Raw genomic sequence first — 19,136 nt, 5'->3', positions numbered from 1 at the left:
CAGCCCCGTGGATTTACTTAAGGCTTGAGGAAAATACTAAGTAAAAGCCTTGTACTGTATCAGCTGTCAGCTCTGCTGCCAAAGCAGGGCACTAAATTAAGCCCATTAATGCCAACTGCGAGAGAACTCTTCCCAAAACCAAGTTTCAGGCCTCCTGCTGTGGCCATTTATTAGTCTCTGACACTAATGAGACACAAAGGTTTACTGTAAGTGGCCTGGAAGATGGTTTAGGCAGAGGAATTTAACTCCTAAGCATTTTGAGCTGCCACAGAGAGCACCGTTTGCTGCAATGCCTTAACACAGTTAAAAATACCAGTTTCTTAGTGGCACATCTTGGGATGGAGGGCAAAGGCTGCAAAGGTCACTGCTCTGGGCTCACTGTCTGCTTTCCCGGCATCTCCAGCTTAATCCATTGCCCTAATTCCCTGCCTCCCCAGCAAAAGAAGTCTCCCTGCTAAATAAGCAAACTGCTGTTTAGATGGCAGAGAGGCTAAAGTACGTCTGACCTCTGCGAATGCCAGCGCCAGTAAGTTAGTTTCCAGTTCATTAGCTCATGAAGTGCTGGAGCTGGAAATGTGCTTCATGTCTGCCTTTAATAAGATTACGGCAGCTTAAAATAAAAATCTTTGACAAATAAGGATCTGCTGCATTGGGGTTCATCCAGCTGCCTCCTACCTCTATTATTCAGAGCTTGACTCAGAACTGAAGATATACCTAAACCAGGCACACAGATAACCCAAGCCAGCTCACTACAAGCCAAACCTCAAACCAAAGCAAGACTGTAGGTCTGAAAAACACCCAACTGTGTTCACTGGGATAGTCTCACTCAAGTTACATGGTGCAAGTATATCTAGGCTACTTCTTACCCCTGTAGGCAAGTCTCCAGGGTGTTAGCGATCTGTGTGCTGTGCTCCCCACCATGGGAACAACTCTCAGGCTGATAACTGCACTCACCACTCCTCAGTGCCTGGCTGCTACCAGCATTAGATCAAAGCACCAAGCTCCTCCCCACTGCCATGGTCTCCTTGCTAAGTGTTTTTCTCATTGCAGCTCATGCCCAACTCACACCCCAGAGCAGAAGCAACATGCAATTACTCATACTCCAGAGGCTGACCCTGTTAGCACTAGAATACATCCTTATGAGCAGCTATGGCATGGGGAGGACTACTCAGAGTGCTTTTCTCTTGACCTAACTGCAATTAAAACGTCACCGATATTAAACCATGGCATCCTCTGGAGAATATACAAATGGGATGTCACGGGGCTACAGCCTGCAGCCCTGAGAGCTTTGCACTGCAATTCAGTAGGGGTGGGAACAGTGTGGAACAAACACCTTATTGAACCAACTACAAAGCAGTGGAACACTTCACATCCTTAAAACAACTTTTTGATTTTCTTCCACAGACAGCAAAAGCATGAGACAAACATATCTGCTGACCGTGGGGATGCTACAGCATGCACCACCATTTGTTTTATAGCAGGAAAAACCTGCTGAAAGCTGGTACAGTCACACTGGTTAAATCCCCTTGGAGTTTTAGGACTCAGCACTGGGAACTCAGTGATCCAAGCATTACAGGCACAAATGATCACGGCTTTGCAGAGATAAGCAGAGCTCCAATTATTTCACATCAGCGGAAGCTAAAGAGGATGCTGCTTACCAAGCTGTCCAGCCCTCCTCCCAGGAGGTCCACAGCACCCATCTGCATGGAGGACACTTGGGGAACATTCACTGGGGGTCCCAGGTCCAGGTTGAGAAGGTCACCCAGAAGGTCGCCCTGGGATGGAATGACTTGTGGCTGCTCCAGGTTTGTAGTGGCTGTTGTGCCCACGGGGCTATCGCCTGCATCAGTGCTATGGGAGGGAGGAACAAGAAACAGAAGAGAGAAACATTAGTGACCTTCAGTCTCCAGCTTCAGATTCCCAGCATGGGGAAACAGCAAGAGGTGGCTCATAAGTAGAAGCCATCTAAAAAACCCTTATCCTAGCAGCTGCTCTGACCACTGCCACGCACAAGGCAGTGTGTTATGGCACGTGGTTCTTCATAAAGGCATGAAATTTGCCCACCTCGAGCATCACAGACCCCTCCAAAACAGTGAGCTATGAGTACTACATGGACTACAGCACTGAAAATAATGGTTTCCCAGCTCAAAAGAAACCTATAGAGATGATTTTCAGCCCACTGGGCTTGGAGAATTACATGTAAACTTGGGGGGGGGGGAAGAAATACAGATTTCCTTCGAGACCTAGCACTGAGCAACCCTTGAGCCCTCACTCTAACCAGCACAAACTCAAGCACTCCCCATAGGTCTGGATTAACCACCTTCTACTGACCAGCACCAAGCTCCACAACCCTTTTCTAACTCAAGATCTCAATCTAAAACAGATTCCTCCCCTTCTATCAATAATTGCCTTTGAGTTAGCAGCCATGCTGATTGCTAGCCTAGGAATGCTTGAGATACAGCTTCCAAAACTCATCATGTGCAGTTTGGTTACCTTTTATATTCATTTGCCACTGAATTTTACAACAAGGAGAGAAAAAAAACCCCAACTCTGACTGACTTTAGCTCCCGGAGATCTCATTACAATGTATTTATTCTTTAAATCCAAAGACACTAATATTTTAGCTCCCTTAAAATCTATTTTTTTTATCCTGCTGCCAGCAGTAACTGACAAAATTATTTCTAGCTCATGTTACTGCAGATGCAGCCAACAGGTAATTGCACATAAATGCCAAGGGAAAGAGTGTCCTGACAAGGTGTTTAATGCTGGGGCTCTTTTGTTGAGGATTGCAGCTCCTGATTTTGAGTAGCCACAACTCTCTTCCTTGTCCTTATTCAGTTACTGAGAGGAAAGCTTTAGCAACATGTCCTGGGTTCAGATGTAGCAGCTCTTTTTCTCCTTTTTAGTAGGTGAACCCAGGACACAACAGCACATAAGCTGCTTCCAACTTCAGTGCAAAGAGGAAGAGGTGCAGCATAAGTACTGCAGAATGAATTAGCTACCAGGCAGCGATGGAATGGGTCTAGAGCTTCTTTGCATTAAAAGCTTTAGACCCCTAATAGGACTAATATTAGTTGTCTTTTCTGCTTCTGCCTTCAGCAGGGAGACTTCTGAGTATGCTGAAGAGCTAGCTAAAATAGTTTTGAAGAGCAAGTGGTTACCGTGATGCACTCCCACCCCCAACCTGAGAACAGGGAAGAACAGCATGTATGAGCAGAGGCACATTACAAGCCGGTAGTGCACACACTCGGTTCGTTCCCAGTATATAATCCCTTTAACACTACACCTCTTCAACACTTACTCATCCTTCTTCTGATGGAGATAAAGCAATCCTTCAAGGTCTTGTGTAACTGCAGCTGCCCCGAAGCCCAACAAGAAATTAGGAAAGGACAAAGCTAAGTCAGTTTGTATTAAAAAACAAAAGCACCAAAAGCCTTCCATTGCTCTTCAAAGAGATTTGTATGAACAACTTTGCATTTTCTTTGAGAGGAAAAAAAAAGGAATAAAGAATATATAGGTTGTAAAGGGTAAAAAGACTTGATATTTCTTCCTTATAATCTTGGACAGTGGCTCGCAGCTGGGTTTACCCACATGAGCTGGAGACTGGGCTCTCCTATGAGTTCAGCCTCCAGAGGTTTCCAGATGTTGGGTGTCACAGCCTAACCAGAATCAAAACCAGCCTGTGTGGGAATAGGGACTCCTACCCAAGCCTCCTCCTCTCCCAGGAGCCCTGCAGACATCTCCCCAGACTTCTCAGCTGCATTACAGCTGAGCAGGGGTAGTGGGGGCCATCACATGAAAAAACGCTGCCAAGCAATCGGATTTCTCCCGCAGCTTTAGGATTCATCTGCAGCTCTATGACACTTGGGCTTATTGCAAAGGCAGGAACATCTCACCACCTGTGAGCTGCTCAGTGGGTCTTCATATAAGCTGAAAGGAACCTGTCCTACATTAAATGAAAATGAAATCAAAATGCAATGTATGTAGTATTCTGCCAACCACAACTAACTGCTCCTAGGTTTATACCCAGGAAAGCACCACTCGTGTAGCTACTTCTGCCCATCTACTCAACACAATGCTGTCTTGATCCTCTTAAGCCACATCCACTGTGGACACCTCCAGAATTCCATGCTTCTACCTCTATCGCACTGTGCAACCTGAAGGAAAATCTCAGTCTCTAGGGGACAGGTCAGCCACAAGAATGCTCATTACCAGAGTGCAGAAGTAATGAAGGTAACTCCAAATAGCGAGATGAGGAGGTTATCTTTCACTGGACACCCTCAACTTGCCTTAAACTATCAGATCTTCATGTATCTTTTCATGCACACTCAGCACTAGAAAGAGGCAACCCAGTTTCTTAGTATCATACTGGATGCCCAAATTCAGGCTCCCACAACCATGCTCCTGAGGAGCTGCGCACTGCAGTTCTCATGGCTGAAAGGGGCAGTTTGGTATACAGAGGTCATAACATCAGCTTGGCTTCAGCCTGTAAAGTTTTACTGTCTTTTTGCTAATAGTAAAGCAGAAAACCACAACAGGGGCCGCTTTACGAGGTGAGCCATTAAGTAACAGCACTCTTTTTTAACTTTCCAAACAGGCTAGAGCACTGCATCAGTATGCAGCATGCTCCACTGAGCACCTTCCAGGCCTTTCCCAGCTTGCCACTGCTGACTGAGGCCTGAAGGTTTTATGTTGAAGTAATAGGTAATTTAGTAGTAAACACCACCAGGGCAGTGCACAATACTGCTACAGTCAGAAAAGATTTAAGGTCATCAGACTGTCTGAGCATGAACTACGAGAGTCAAACCACGTACACAGTATAAGCAAGAAGCTTGTAGAAAGACTGCTCCTTGCAAAAGCTCCTTGAGCTGGCTAAACCCCCCTAAAACACTAGCTTCTGCAGTGACCTGAAACAACAGTGTACAGGAAGGCTGGTAATACCAAAGACCAAAGCTATTCCGACCCCAGCTCATTTTGCTACTGAAGCCAACTCTTTGACTACAAGAGGCAGTCATGGAAAGCATCCGCTGCCTTTTTTGTCCGACTGGTAGAGTTGTGCTTGCTGGTCCTGGGTCTCAGTGAAGTCAGACTTGATTTCATAGGCAGGGAGAAAACAATTCGGCTTCCCAAAGCTAGTCATTACAGAAATAGCTTTAGTTGCTAAGAATAGCAGAGAAGTGGTGTCAGAAAATAGAAAAGGAGCAGCATTGCACACTGATTTATCAGCACAACAGCAAAAATAGCACTCCAAATGTCACTTTGGGAATATTAAGAAGTAAGCCTGGATACTTTGCCTCCTGCTGTAAAGCACACTTACATTTGTATTTAATGCCATTAGTGCAAATAGCACTGTCTACCTGAATGAGGAACCATGGGAACAGGCTCAACAGCAGCATTGCTGCAGCCCAGGACTACTGTACTGCCTGCTCTTGCAGATCTAACCCACTTCTGGGACTGTGATCACAGGGAATCATTAAAGCTCCAGACAAAAAGCCAAAGCATCTTCCCCACAAAGGTTAGACAGAACCACATGAGTCTAGACATCTTTTAAGCCCAAATAGTTTTCAATGATGGGGCTTAGATGGCTTTTAGACTTCCCTTGCTTTATAGACACCTAGAGAAAGGTAGTTTTACCAGTCCTTCCCCTTTTTATATTCCAACAGCAAAGGATCCCTGTACTTGCCTGTTCCAGGGAACTAGTACTACTCTACGCAACTGAGGCTTGTAAAGCTATGCTGTTGCTGAAGTAAAAGCTCTTAGAAAATCAGTGAGGTGCATCCTTCTGAAAGATGCTGGGTTTTAACCACAGTCACCCTCCTACTGGAGGAGACACTTGAGCCAGTTATCCAAGGTTTCTGCTTTTTTATTCAAACTCTCCTGCCAAGAGGGCTTATAGCCAGTGTCTTCTCGAAAAAACATCACAGCTTCTCCTCACACAAGAACTTGGATACTTCCTCTGCCTTCTGACCCAGCAACTCAGAAGCTACATACCCAGGAGTAAAACTTACAATGAAATAGCCCCTTGAATGACCTGCAAGCCCTTACAACAGCAGTAAAAAAACCCCACTACAGTGTTAAAAATGATCTTTGCATCTTTTGGACTATTTGCTAGAAAGAAACAACCATTCCTGCCCTTTATCACCAGGGTTGCCCTCAGCTTACCTTCCATGGTGAATTGGCAAGTGTTTGCGGTGGATCCCATGGCTCCCCTCCACAAAAGCGTTGGGTGGTTTGTGGTACACAGAAGCCAAAGACCCAATGTGGCAGATCAACTCATCTAGCAGGGTGGGTTCAATCAGATCAGTCTCTTCAGAAATAAGTGGCTTTTCCGACAGCACCACTTCTTTGGCGGTCACTGGATCCGTGGAAAGAAGGCGCCAGTAGATGTAGCCCCGATCCCGCAGGTCTGGGTTGTCGGAATCCTGAGGCAAAGCAATACATCAGTCACAGGTCTGAAGCAGACCAATGCCTGCAATCACTTCATTTTTCTGGATTAAAAAACCCCAGCCATCCAGTCACCAACTTCAGAATGATGCTACGAACTGCTTGTTGTGATGTGAACATCCCAAAATGAGAAATAAGAACCAAAGTATTAATGCCTAGCATCCTGCTCAGGAAGCAAAAACCCCTGAGAAAACTGGAAAGGGGCTTTTGACAGAGGCCTGTAGGGACAGGACAAAGGGGAATGGCTTTAATCTGCCAGAGGGGAGACTGAGCTGAGCTCTTAGGCAGAAGCTCTTCCCTGTGAGGGTGCTGAGGCGCTGGCACAGGGTGCCCAGAGAAGCTGTGGCTGCCCCATCCCTGGCAGTGCTCAAGGCCAGGTTGGATGGGGCTTGGAGCAACCTGCTCCAGTGGAAGGTGTCCCTGTCAACGGCAGGGGTTGGAACTGAAAGAGCTTTAAGGTCCCTTTAAGGCTTCAACTGCTTTCCAAACTCTCCTGCCACTTGACATAACAGTAAATATCAGGAGAACTCCAAGGGCTGTTGACAGGAGAAAAGAACATAGGTCAAAATGACTCTGTCACATGGTAAGAGTAGACATACAATAATGTGTATTGGAACAGAATGATCCAAGATTCCTGGAAATATACTACTTACCCAAGGACACTGCTGGACAAAAATACATTGCAGAGGTACAGAATGGATCTTAGTAAGACATATTCTTCATACCAAAAAGAGATCTTATTAATCCCGCCTTTTAGTTATCTAATGAAGTATGTAAAGATGCTAATGACACACAGTTAGGATCCTTCATCAGTTCTCCAGCTGTCAATAATAGCCTTGTTTCACTGCAGACAGTTCTGCCTCTGCATGAAGTGCTAATTATTTCTCTGCTTTTCCAACAGCTCTGCCCAGAGCAGTAAAGTGAATGGTGATAGTTGGCAGCTAACGTCCTAGGGAGAGGGAGGTGTTGTGGTGTTGTGCTGTAGTGCAACATGTTTGAACTGTTCATGGAAATGAGAACTGGGATTTTTGATCCCCGCGTCAGCAGAATAACAGGGTAAAGGTTTTTGAAGCTTTTCCCCCCGTTAAACTCTGGCAACACATCATACATCTCATTAGCCTTCCTACTTGGTAGTTCTTTTCCTCCTCCATGATCTTATTCCCACTGCTGCTGACCTCCCATCACCTGCCTCTCTGCTGTCAAGACATTCACAGGCACACAGCAAACCCTCTCTTTGTAATGACACTGACCATGCTAAGCTCATTTTGTTGTAAGGACCTAGATACAGTATCTGAGACAACAGATAGATTCCTCTGCAGTGCTGTTTTTCAGTTTGATGGTGGAGTCATGGACTCTTTACACTTTTCACCCTTAACGATTCCTACAAGACTCTCCGCATCCTGCCTGCAGAGGCAGTTCAGGAGGAGGCAGGGCTTCTGCAAGGGCAGACATGAAAGACCATATGCTCCTATCTACTTGCAGGCACATACAGATTCAAGACTGATTGTTTCTTCCCACAGCCAAATAAACAGACTTGAAACTTTAGTAAATCTACTGGAACAGGAGGCTCACATCTCCCTTTTCCACAGTTCTCCCAATTCTCTGCTCTCCGGGGGCTGCATGCACACCTGTGGTGCATACCAATGAACCCATGCTAGCCTAATTACCCACCCGTGCCAGACAAGAGCAATGGCTCTGTGCCATCCATTAGGTTATGGGCTTGCCAGGGACCCTGACTGCAGCTACACATCTGTGTCCCTCCCATCCCCAGCTGTTTCATTGCTATTTTTACCAGTGTTGGCTGGATTAAGCTGGCTTCTTCTACAACCACACCATCAGTTTGCTGTGCAGACATATCCTAACAGAAACTCTAAGTGCAACAATACCTAAGCTGGGGAAAGAAACACACATGTAATTACTCTCCCACTCAAGTGAAAAAACAGGATCTCTACCTAGAAAACAGACCTTGAAGCACAGGACGTTTTAGTGTTTTACAGCCAGTTATCCTACTTTGACTTATTATTCATATAAAATACCAGCTAGACTGAATCAACATTTGTGGCAAACAGAGCAAAAACAGACGCCTATTATATTCCTAGGGTACCATTAAGTGTTTTGTGACTCAGCATAGTGGGTTTTAACACTTAGTACCTTTCTTCTGTTAGCTTAGACAAATGACAAAGCCTGCCCTTGGCCCAATTCCTCTCAAAAGAGTTGCTGGGAGCCTGCCTAACACCAGGTTTTGAAGGAAGAAAAGCAGACCACAGATTTCTTGCTTCTGACCAATGCAACACCCCCAAAGGGATGAGTAAAAGTTTTAAGTACTTATAAGTCCACAGCCATGGCTTGTTGCAGCAAAGGGGACCAAAAAGGCCAGCTAATGATAGACTCCAGGCTTTCTGCTCAGAAACAACAGCAGCCCATTCAGAGCAGCCGAGAGACTATATTCATCACTCGACACAGCAGGTCTGGAACAGATGTGCTCTTTTTGGGCTATGCCATCACACATTTACCCCAGTCATTACAGTCAGGGACTGTAAGAGGATCAGCTCATGTCCTATCCACTCCAGCCACCATGACATCTCCACTTCTGTCCTGCAGAGCTACAGCACTTCTGTCTACCAGCTCAAGCCCAGTCCTGCCTGCAGTGATTTAAGCTCATAACTCAGCACCTCATGCATAATGAATCCAGGATCTTAACCCACTGTTAAGGCCTCCAGCAAAGCTGTCACATTGGCTGACAGCATCCAAGTACAAAGGAAAAAACCCAAACCTCAGTTCTTTCTCTTTCATAACACTGCTTAAGCTTTGCTGTTCATAGAACCAAGTCTTTGCCAGACCCCTTCCCTCTGTCATAGCTCCAGATGTTTTAACTGCAAACCATCTTCAAAGAGAAAGCATTTTGGTTTCTTCATAACTCCTCCCTGTCCCTAGCTTTTCATTTGGTGGGGGAATGGGAGGGAATTAGGATGAAGCAAGAGCTAAGAAGGAGAGAGCAGATGCCAGATGGCATGATAACAGGCACAGAGCAGCTCTTAAATGGAGTGTGTTCGGGAGAGAGGGGAACATGCCTGAATCCTATTTACTGCAAAGCTGATTTGCCTGGCAGATGGGAGACACCACACAGCAGGCCAACATGATGTCTGGAGGGCTCTGGTTCTCTCAATACCTTGGCTTACCTGTGTGGCCAGGCTGAGGACCTGCTGAACCAGCTCCTGTGTCTCAGAAGGCTTTTTTAGGAACAGCTTCACTATAGCAGTCAGTAGGGTGAGCTGCACCTAAGAGAAGCAGACACAGCAGGGATTAGAAAATTCATCCATGCTTTAGCAATGTCTCCCAAGTCTCAAAATCCTTTACTGATACGGAACTCGAGTCCTGTGCTTTCTAACAGCATTACAACTATTCTTTGCCAGGGAAACCCAGTACAATGAGACTCAGACTCTCGCCTGCTGCAAAATACTTCTACAGACAAGTCCCAGATCAGCACACTGAGATTTACGTTGTACTTTTATGCATCTCATCACTCTTCTGTATGTTCTGGCCCCTACTGCTCAAGATACATACAAAATCTAGAAACCCCTCCTGTTCTTTCTTATCCTTCCAAAAACAGAAGTTTGGGAAATACAAACAACACAACAAGTCTATAGACTCCCAAGAGTTTTATTTTAGCCAAATATTGAAGTTTTCCTTGGGAGGTGTTTTCTGACCACTGCAACGTTACTTCTTATCCCATACATACACTGCATGAAACACTACAGATAAGATGCACAACACAATTTTACCTGAGTGCTTTCATCATGGAAACCCTCCAAGAAACTCTCCAACAGCTCATCTGCATTGTCAATCCTTTCTGCATATTCGCCCACTATCCAGATCATCGCAGCTCTAGCATCTGGTTCATCCAGGGAATCAAGATTCTCGCACAGAGTGGCAATGATGCTTTCATACCTGGTTTGTCAGAGTACAGACGGATTACTGGGGTGAATTCCACTTTTGCTTCTCCATCTCTGCCCACATCATTCTGCAGGGAATCCTGCACTGAATGACAATGTCTTGTACTTGTACACAACAAGCAGCATTTTCACTCAGCTACAGAAGATATTCCTAGCCTTTTTCTTTCACCAAGCTCACATGGTCCTCAAGAGCTTTGGAGTTTTGTTATTCAACAAGACCACCCAGATGTGGAATTCTCCCTCCCTCTCTGTTTTGCTAAAGGGAATATTTGATCCAACAGTTCAAACTGTAAGTCTGTATCAGATCCTGCAGCCGCACTGGCATCTTCAGACTGGTAACTCTAAACTGGGTATTAACACTTCCCCAAAGGCTTTGCTGTAAAACAGACTAAACCTCACACAGATTACTTAGCTTCCCCTATTCCCAGTCAATAAACAGGTTCCCCAAAGGCTTTGCTGTCTTGTAATTGACAGCAGAAATTGCCAGAGAGGCCTGCAGAGGTCCCATATTACTTTTTAGGTGATCATGAAGTATCTGCTGAAAGACACTGCTGTTCTGCAGCTAAGAGACAAAACCTTACTGTAGAAACAGCTGAAAAAGAGCTGAGTACTGCCCAAGCCAGAGAGAGCTCCTTATGGTGAAAACTATGTGTTTTGTTCAGCACAATCTGACCAAGATCTCAGCCCATGAAAGCCATGAACTTTCAGGGCCTTGTATGTAAAAACCTTCCAGAGCAGATGAGCAAAACCAGATGCCCAATGCTGTAAACTTGGTCTAATTTTCCTTTTGGCATTCTCTGTGAGAGCTTTACAGCTTTTGATTAAGGCTTATACTCAGCAAGAGTATATGGAATGGTGGGGAAGGAAAAGCTTTTGATTCAAACTAATAATGTGCCAGGCTGATACCTCATTTAGAGCTAACGTCTGAGTCCTACTGTAGTAGGAGCTAGAATCAGAATGGACATGGTTTTTCAGAACAATGGCCACCTCTGTTTCAGAGCCCTGGTAAGCTACGCTGAGTGGGTTTTACATTGCTCCATATTGATGTTAGCAACAAGGGCTTCCAAAAACCTTCTACTACTTCCACCTACTTGTTGGGGTACTTGCGGAAGATGTCTCTGATGACAACAATAGCTTCCTGGACCACATAGTTGACCTTGGTCTGGATGAGGTCTAGCAGTGTGCTCACGCAGCGCTCAGCAGATTGCTAGAGAAAACAGAACAATACAATTAAAACAAGCTGAAGAAACACCACAGCACATGCTCAGGAACAATGCATGCATATGAGAAAAGGCCCAAGGGTGGAAACAAAAGGACCACAGCTACCAACTCAATATCCTTGTTCAGAAGAAACCTGCAGGTTGACAAGCGCTTGTGTATTACACTGGAGAAACCAGATGACTCCAGCTCCTGCAAAAGTAACGTCTGAAGCAACTGTGCCAGTAGATAGCTGGATCACCACACAAAAGACCTTAAGAACATCACCTGCATTACTACTTATAACACCCTCTTGCCAGCTAGCAGTTGAAACAGGCCACCAAATGAGCTCCCTTAGACTTGCCCAAGCTGTGGCAACCAGAGCAGGGAGAGTTTTGGGCAGGGAAGGTGTCTTTAACAGGGGAAGCTAGAAGGCAGGATAAACCCATGCTGTCAATCATGCTGCAGTAACAGCAGCAAAAAGCATCAGTGTTTTTGGAGTGAGGTCACTAGCAACAGCTAAGATAGAGCTTCCCAAGTGAAGACAGAGCTATAAATAGTAATCCAGCTCTTGCTAATGCAGCTTTTGCATTAACTAGTTCAAAATTCCCAGCCACAGGCACTGTAAGATGACAAGGACTAGACACTGGCATGCTCCAGGAACCAGAACTGGAGTTAGAGGCAAGTAATTCAGGGAGGTCTAATTTCAAATAGCACAGTAAGGCAGGACATCACAGGAGCAACCAACTCCAGCACCAAGGAGTCTCAAATAAGGACAGCAATTTGGCTATTAACAGAGCGCATATGAAGCCTCATTACACAGCTGGTGATTAATGTGAGAAGCAGACTGCTCATGACACTGCCATCAGAACATTCAGAAAGCATTCAGCATTGAGACAAACAGCGTAGGGCACAGACAATAGCAACGTAGGTGGATTTTTCAGTTCAAGTGAGCTAACAGTCCCCTTCACATTCAGAGTACTTGAAGGCCGGGCAGGAGGAGGAGGAGGAATGAAATGGCATTTAAGTCACAGGAATCAGCTTTTTGAGAATGGGCAGAAAGCTCAGGGACAAACCTCAAGACTTGTAGAGCTGAATTGGAGACAAGCAGACACTAAAACCTCTTGCTGATTGCTTGCCCTTGTGACTCTAGCTGTGGTGTCTTACAAACATAGCCTACAAGTGCAAACAGTGGCAATGAGCAGCCAAGACAGGACACACTATAAACCAGCATTTGCTCTGCCTTTGCAAAATGGCACTAAAGTGCATAGGAATCTCCTCTGAAATTCACACCAAACAGAAATTAACCCAATACAATTGGTTGCAGAGTAAGGAAACGTACCATATAAAATTATGATTGGTATCATGTATTTTATGATACCTCTCCCTCCTTAGCACAGATTTACAGGTCCTATGCCACTACAGAGGCAGTGAAATGGCAATTTGACAATGGCCTGCTCTGATCTCTTCTGCTCAAAAGGAGGTTTGAGGCCTGGGACTTGGAAGACTTCCATTTCATGGAGACTGATCATGGACCTGGTTCTGCACACATTGACATTGCTCACAGTGCGAACCCCACTGAAAGTCCTGAAGACAGATGCTTCAGAGCTTGCAATTTCATCTCTTACCAGTTTCACCTACTTCCATTACATGTTTTAACAAGTGGCCTTAAGGGGCACTTGGGGTAAACCTGTCCTAAGCCAGCTCTACTCTGCAGAACCTACAGCGGTCAGTTGCAACAAGCAGTCCAGCCCTGCCAGTCTACAATGAATAAAGCCTAAGGAGCTGCAGAATTCAAGGAAAAGCAAATTAAGGTTTATTTTTCTTTCCTTTAGGCACTTCAAAGCGTAAGTTTTCCAGGAAGAACACAACATCCACTTTGAAACATGCAGGATTGATTTTTAGCCTATGAGTCCCTTGGGAAGTGAGCAGCCACATAGGCACACACAGTAGAGCAGTCCGTCTCCCCATAGCAAAATCCATCTCATCTTAGCCCATCCCTTGTAAACACATTGCTGTTTGAAGGTGGCCATCCCAAGGGACTATAGCGCTGTGCAAACTGATGAAAGAGTGCCCCAACCAGAACAGCTCTCAAGTTGGAATGAGGAAGAAAAACCAACCAGTGTCAAAATTCCTTTGTTTTTTCTGTAGAAAGCAAATGAAAGCCTTAAAGAACACTGAAGTAGCACACACCATGCTCACAGCCATAACACTCAATGATTTCTAACAACTGGGCTGCTGGCAGAATCTCTTGGAATGGAGACAAATCCCCCTCTAATATGGCTCCTTCTGCTGCTTCTTTGCTCCAGAAGAATCACTATTCTTACTGCATCCACTTCATTTCCTCTTCCCATAGGAGTGATGCTTGGTTTTCCTTACAAGCATTTCCTTACAAACATAGCCTACAAGTGCATAGCCTACAAGATGACAACTTCATCTAGTGCTGTCAATGGAGGAAACCAGTGCAAGTCTACCTACATCACAGTCTGCTGTAGACATACTCTAACTCTGAGCTAGTCTATCCATGCAAAATGATGCTGTTCCATGCCCCAAGACAATACGACTACTTAAGCCTGGGCAAAACCAACCTTTCTATTCAGCATAGGTATTGCTTATATTTCCCAAACAAGCACTACCTCTGTTGTGTGCAGCAAAGGTAATGAAACACTTGCTCACATCACAGCAGACACAATGTCTTACTCATCTAGGAGAGACAATTAGACAAAAGGTAGGATCCCTGAAGCAGAGCTGAGGTTTCCTGAGAATGCTCATTCATCAACAGCTCCCTCCGGCTGTGCCCTATGTCAAAAAGCAGATTTTGAAGCCTTGGGAACTTGGACAGTGATGGCTGAGAGGATGATGCTCTTCCATTAGTCATAACTCACAGTGCAAACAGCCTCTGGTAAACACAGATGCACGGGGTACAGGGATTAACCCAGACTTGAGGACACTGTAATGCGTTGTTCTGTATTTGCCCTCTTTAAATCTGGCTCTTGTCAGAGGGAGTAAACAGATCCCATTTTTAGCAGCAGTGTCTTCAAAGGAGCACTGCTAAACATCAAGGTTAACACTACCTACTGAGAGAGGCAATTACATAGTTAGAGGGTCACTGCAAATTTGACGGGACATTATCATTAGTCCTTTGTATAACGAATCTGAATGTCATAGTACTAGGGATGGGAAGAAAGAATGTAGGGAATGAGGGCAGGAAAGGGTAAAACCTTCTAAAATCACCTTGATGGTGCAGGAATACACCATCTCTTATGTGAAACTACGAGAGACACACGACCAAATCCTAGCAAGAAAGTCCCTACTGAGAACTAAAGCCAACTCCCAGTCCCCAGCACAAGCACTGCTACAGAAAGAGCTGCCACCAGCTTCTTCTAACTTGCCAGTAGCCCTCTACCATGCTCAAGAGGATTTTCTACTGTGACTCCTGTGTCTCCATGCACTCAGCCTCCTCCCTGCACACAAACATGGAAGGAGCACTCTGGTAGTTTGAACTGCAGACATGAAATAGAGGCAGTGATCACCTGCGCCATTGGGCCATACTTAAAGCCTATGGCAGTGATAAGCCTTTAGGAGCTGAAGGAAGGAAGAGGAGGCTGCATGGGCAGTCGATCCTTTCAAGAGGTCAGCAGCTGGTATCACCTTGACACAGACTCACAGTAGCTTAGCTGGAACCAGAGAAACCTGTGCACTGACACCAAACTCAGCCAGGCATGATGAGGTTTTTATTTAAATCTGTTGTCAGGCACTGCTCCTGGGAACACACTTTAGCAAAAGCTAAATGAGCTCACTGAAATTAGAGGGCTTATGTGACATTTTCCACTCGGCTATCAGTCTACTGAAAAGCACTAACACCACAGCATAAGTCTTCCCTCTTCTCACAGGCTTTCTGAGCTCCTGTCAGGCATATCGGACTCATTTACAGGGAAACTAACAGGGATATCACCAAAAAAATATTCTCTTATGAGCATTTTGGTGGATGTTCAACTGGCAGAGGCCATTGCAGGCTGCTGTTTCGGATAACTGCAGGGGTTCTTGGGAACTTAGTTGCATAAGCATCTAGGCACACTCTAAACGAAGCTACAAGCTATATGGACCTGTACAACTAAATAAGCAGACAGAGTCACTCTGTGTTTGTGCAAATTGCACTTAAGTGCCCCAAATATTTGTAATTCTGTGCATGTGTTCTATTTAGCTGAAATATGGGGGAACGAAGCATTTCATAATACTGAGCTCCTCTGCACAACCTCTTCTCCTTCCCCCTTCAGAAGGTCAGGCCAAAGCTATTAAGAGGTCCCTCATGGATAAGTGGTCATTGTTGCATTGAAGCCAGTGCCGCAAAATATTCCGTGAGGGATGATATACCTGCCTCACTCTGCCTGCAAAGCTGAGGTCTGAGAGGAGCACACCACCCTCCTGCAATGTACTCAACTAGAGCTCACCAGCTACTGATCAACATGAGCATCAACATGCTCATCATCCTGGTCACTCGATTGCCAACATAGGAGTAAAGAAACTTTGTGTAATGTGGAAACAAGATGACAAAGCCCATTATTCCTTCTGAAGTCAGAGAATCACAGCAAACCTCAAGGTTCAGATACTTGCCTCAACTTTGATGGCACAGCGCCCAATTGCCCTGACAGCCTTGCGCACAAAGTCAACGTCCACCTCAGTAGCGTATTCCTTCAGCTCTGCCAGGACCTGCAAAGCAAATGCACCAATGTGAGTCCCTGGGGTCATACAGAGAGAACGTCCCACTGACAAGTGATGCTGCTTGAATATGAGAACACAGCTAACCACACACATCCAAAGCTAACACAGTCAAACTCTGCAATCAGTCTCTATCTCTGAAACCCACTGGTTTGGATCAGGCAGCAAAACTGATCCAGAGTCAAAGGATGGCTCAATATGGATTATTTTCAAATCCCCCTGAACTAAAAGCTGGGGACAAAATCAACCCTGTCAAACTTAAATGCTGCTATTCCTTCTTACACTGAAAATACAGTGAAGTTGGGGTCACATCCATACACATAGATTCATGCCTGGTTTATTGTATTTATTGTTCTACATTCACTGTATGCAAAGCTCTCGGCAACAACCATTTTCTGATCTCTCCTTTTCTGTGCCAAGATGAACCTCTGTATCCCTTCTGGATCCAAAAGGAGGATGCAGAGGGGATCTGATGACACCCTGGAACACCTATACAGAGGTTAATAACAGATATTTCTCCTCTTAAGGTTTTTTTGCTAATGGAAACTGAACAAAGGCTTAAGACAGGATCTGCTGGGATAGAATAAATGAGTTTTAAAAAAGACCCTATGCAATTTATATTCCCTCAAAATCTCATTCGTGTGTCAAACATGACAACAGGGATTTCACTGTGATGTCACAAATGGATTTCAAAGGAGAGGTGAGCAGCACAAAGTGAGACGGTTAAAAAAATCTATAGTTAATGCAAATTGCCCCAAGCAAAGACAAGATAAGGAGGCCTTGAAGGGCCAGACTGCAGACAAATACATCTGCAGTCGTACACAGGACACCTGTGTTTTGAAGTTTCTTATTTCCTTGGCTGATCTCTGTTGCACAGGACTTAGAGCAGCCAGGTTTAGTAGCTTATGCTTTTCAAATACTGCCTGAGTCTGAACGACTTGGACACAACTAGTCTGCTGCCTTGGTCTAGAATGGGCAAGGAGATGAAGAGCCTTGACGAGCTGCACAGGGAGGATATGGGTAGAAGCCTGCTCTCCTTGGGTCTCATTTCAGGGTGTATTTCTGATGAAGCTTAGGCTGCCTTTAGGAATGCCTCTTTAGAACCAGGAAGAGATTCACTCATTAGTCTGCAGATACCAGTCCCAGACTCTGCCCTCCAGACACCACTGCCTTTCATCCAAACAACCTGCATTACTGAAACATTATGCATTAAAATTGCTATGGAGCCTACCAAGAAAAAATAGAAAATGCCAAATAGATTTCTCATGGAAACTGATTTTTAAGATGTTTTCCATGTCCCCAGCACAAAAGGTGTGTGAATTACCTCGCTCTGTTCCAAGACACAGCAGTGGAAAGAGCTGCTTGAAAATGTCACATCAAATGAAATTGCTCTGTGACAATTAGGGTAGAACAATAATAGCACTAACCACAGGCATTAATCATTCTGCATTAATGTTAGGTCTTCTGGCCAGGGCTGCACTCAAGAACAGTTCCTTTAAGAAACAAATTTGGATTAAACCAACATCAAATCCAAGGAGAATTTACATACTGTAAAGCAGCCTCAATTCAGTTTAGCTTTGTGCTATTTCCACTCTGGAAGCAAAATAACCTTCATTTTAGCTCGGACAAGCATCTGTGCAAGTGTTCAACAATTTAATACTCTTGAAATTCAGACTTCAGTCATGTTGGGCCATTGTGAATGCACTGTTACAGGTGCACCTCTTACTTGAAAGAAGCCTCTCACTCCAACCTCAACATTAACAGAAACCCATTTGACAGAAGTCAGCTCTCCTTGCACAACAAGATCTACCTAATAATGGTCATGATGCAAGAGATACCATTCTATTAACATCTTAACTATAGAGAAAACTCCACCACCTCCCTCAAGTAGCTGCAAAGAGCACTATACCAGGGACAGTGATGACTAAAAGCCAGGACCACATTAGAAGGTGGTTGCACACATCCTTATATGCAAGGACCACAGGAGGGTTTTCCAGCCCAGACCACATGCAGGACACATAAGGATCTCCTCAACTGACCTGGGCAATGTTTGCTTGAGAAGCCAGGCGGATCATGATGTCCAGTTTCTCCAGTTTAACATAGATGGGGTCATTGTACTTCACAAAGAACACCTTGATTTCCTGCTTCAGAATTTCAGGCCTGGAGGGAACACAACACTGTTTTACTCAAGACTGGTAAAAACAAGGGGCACTATCCTAACCACAGGTATCTGTTGTTTAGACATTTACCCAAACATTTCCCGAGAAACAGGATGATGTCGCTTTGTGTCCAGTGCATGTAAACACATGAGAACAACAGTCTGAATAAAGTCAGAAGGCTGGAGCAAAAGACTGTTCAGGTACGAAACGCAGAATTCAAGTCTCTGACTCTGCCTACATCTCTACTTCCTCCATTTGAACTGCTGAGCCAACCACTGCAGTCAGTCAGTGGATGATAGTGCTTTCAGTGAAAGAATAACATCCTTATCTTAATGCAAAACCCACCTACAAACTCATTTGCTGCTTTCACTTGCCAGATGCCTGTGCACAGTAGCTCTGCCCTGAACACAATCACAAAGTGCTACTCAACCTATTCCATCTTTCCAGCAAGGAACAACAGTATTTAAACATGCACGTGGGAGTAAACTGATGGAAAAAAAACCCAACCCACTGTACATCAGTATGTCAGCAGCCTGGTTCTTCTTTTTATGCTGATAATAGCATAAGCACGTTAAGTTTCTACAGGTCACCATGAACCGTACAGTTACAGCCTCCTTTGTATCTGCAATCTAGTTTATAGGCTAATGAGAGAGCAGTTCTTAAT

General features: G+C 44.9%; 1 protein-coding gene across 3 annotated transcripts in view; it reads right to left on the bottom strand.

Annotated features, from left to right (window-relative positions):
- The window catches only part of AP2B1 (adaptor related protein complex 2 subunit beta 1), a 79,469-nt gene that overhangs the window by 35,960 nt on the left and 24,373 nt on the right, over positions 1 to 19,136 (bottom strand). For all 3 annotated transcript variants that reach the window (XM_065695068.1, XM_065695070.1, XM_065695069.1), the window contains exons 8-14: positions 18,353 to 18,473; positions 16,209 to 16,304; positions 11,489 to 11,604; positions 10,227 to 10,392; positions 9,624 to 9,722; positions 6,163 to 6,422; positions 1,659 to 1,851 (exon numbers count right to left, since the gene is read on the bottom strand). In XM_065695068.1, coding sequence (XP_065551140.1) covers positions 1,659 to 1,851; positions 6,163 to 6,422; positions 9,624 to 9,722; positions 10,227 to 10,392; positions 11,489 to 11,604; positions 16,209 to 16,304; positions 18,353 to 18,473 — 1,051 coding nt within the window. The remainder of the gene's footprint in view (positions 1 to 1,658; positions 1,852 to 6,162; positions 6,423 to 9,623; positions 9,723 to 10,226; positions 10,393 to 11,488; positions 11,605 to 16,208; positions 16,305 to 18,352; positions 18,474 to 19,136) is intronic.

This window comes from Lathamus discolor, chromosome 14 (assembly GCF_037157495.1).
Source record: "Lathamus discolor isolate bLatDis1 chromosome 14, bLatDis1.hap1, whole genome shotgun sequence".
Lineage (NCBI taxonomy): Eukaryota > Metazoa > Chordata > Aves > Psittaciformes > Psittacidae > Lathamus > Lathamus discolor.
The sequence above is the reverse complement of the archived record's forward strand: the minus strand, read 5'-3'. Positions and strand labels throughout refer to the sequence as shown.